Source organism: Lampetra planeri, chromosome 4, assembly GCF_965212315.1.
Source record: "Lampetra planeri chromosome 4, kcLamPlan1.2.h2, whole genome shotgun sequence".
NCBI lineage: Eukaryota > Metazoa > Chordata > Hyperoartia > Petromyzontiformes > Petromyzontidae > Lampetra > Lampetra planeri.
In genome coordinates, this window is record NC_136110.1 from 267,501 (window position 1) to 269,507 (window position 2,007).

At 55.4% G+C, this 2,007-nt stretch overlaps 1 protein-coding gene across 1 annotated transcript in view; it reads right to left on the minus strand.

The window, feature by feature from the left end:
* LOC144717507 (uncharacterized) overlaps positions 1–1,253 on the minus strand; it is a 14,581-nt gene extending 13,328 nt beyond the window's left edge. Inside the window, exon 1 of the mRNA XM_078592890.1 lies at positions 648–1,253. Coding sequence (XP_078449016.1) covers positions 648–1,050 — 403 coding nt within the window. The 5' untranslated portion in view covers positions 1,051–1,253. The remainder of the gene's footprint in view (positions 1–647) is intronic.
* Positions 1,254–2,007: the final 754 nt, after the last annotated feature.

The window sequence follows — 2,007 nt, forward strand, 5'->3', positions numbered from 1 at the left end:
TCACAGGTAGTGACACACAGGTGAGGTGGTGACGTCACAGGTAGTGACACACAGGTGAGGTGGTGACGTCACAGGTAGTGACACACAGGTAGTGACGTCACAGGTGAGGTGGTGACACAGGTGAGGTGGTGACGTCACAGGTAGTGACACACAGGTGAGGTAGTGACACACAGGTGAGGTAGTGACACAGGTGAGGTAGTGACGTCACAGGTAGTGACACACAGGTGAGGTAGTGACACACAGGTAGTGACGTCACAGGTGTAGTGGTAATGATGATGGGGATTGCCAATCAATGACGCTGCTGCTGCTGATGATGATGCTGCTGCTGCTGATGATGATGATGCTGCTGCTGATGATGATGCTGCTGATGATGATGCTGCTGATAATGATGATGCTGCTGCTGATGGTGGTGATGGTGATGATGCTGCTGCTGCCGATGCTGGTGATGATGCTGCTGCTGCTGATGATGATGCTGCTGCTGCTGCTGATGATGATGATGATGATGCTGCTGCTGATGGTGGTGATGGTGATGATGCTGCTGCCGATGCTGCCGATGCTGCTGCTGCTGCTGCTGATGATGATGCTGCTGCTGCTGCTGATGATGGTGGTGATGATGGTGATGATGATGGCGAGGCCGCAGTACGCACCATCACGCGATCTCGCCGAGTCCAATCCCGCCGGCTCCTCGTCAACATCCTCGTCTTCCTCCTTTTTATGAACCTCCTCCACCTCTTCATCATCATCATCATCGTCGTCGTCGTCATCGTCCCCCTCGTCGCTGGGGTCACGGTGGCATTCGCAGAGGTCCTCCTCGGGGTCCCCGGCCAAAGGGAGCCCCCGAATCGAGTGACGTGGGGGGTAGAACGTCTCGTCATCCTCATCATCTTCTCCTCCTCCTCCTCCTCCATGATATCTGGCCGCCTCCTCCTCCTCGTCGCTGGAGTCGTCCCCAGGCCCGCAGTGGGAGTCGCCCCCCGGCCCGCAGTGGGAGCCGTCCAGGATGTAGCGGATCGAGAAGGGAGTCAGCGTCACCCCCTCGCGACCGGCCATCGCTCAGCGGAGCACACAGTCACGATGCCGCCACCACCACCCACCACAACTAACACCACAACCAACCACCACCACCAACAACCACCACCACCACAACCACCACCAACAACCACAACCAACCACCACTAACAACCACAACTAACCACCACCACTAACAGCCACCACTAATCACCACCACCACCAACAACCACCACCACCAACCACCACCAACCACCACCACCAACAACCACCACAAATCACCACCACCACCACCACCAACAACCACCACTAATCACCACCACCACCACCACCAACAACCACCACCAACAACCACCACTAACCACCACCACCAACCACCACCACCAACAACCACCACAAATCACCACCACCACCACCACCAACAACCACCACTAATCACCACCACCACCACCACCAACAACCACCACCAACAACCACCACTAACCACCACTACTAACAACCACCACCAACCACCACCACTAACCACCACCACTAACAACCACCACTAACAACCACCACTAATCACCACCACCACCACCACCAACAACCACCACCAACAACCACCACTAACCACCACTACTAACAACCACCACCAACCACCACCACTAACCACCACCACTAACAACCACCACTAACAACCACCACTAATCACCACCACCACCACCACCAACAACCACCACCAACAACCACCACTAACCACCACTACTAACAACCACCACCAACCACCACCACCAACCACCACTACTAACAACCACCACCAACCACCACCACTAACAACCACCACTAATCACCACCACCGACAACAACCACCACTAATCACCACCACTAACCACCACCACTAACCACCACTACTAACAACCACCACCAACCACCACCACTAACCACCACCACTAACCACCACCACTAACCACCACTACTAACAACCACCACCAACCACCACCACCAACCACCACCACTAAC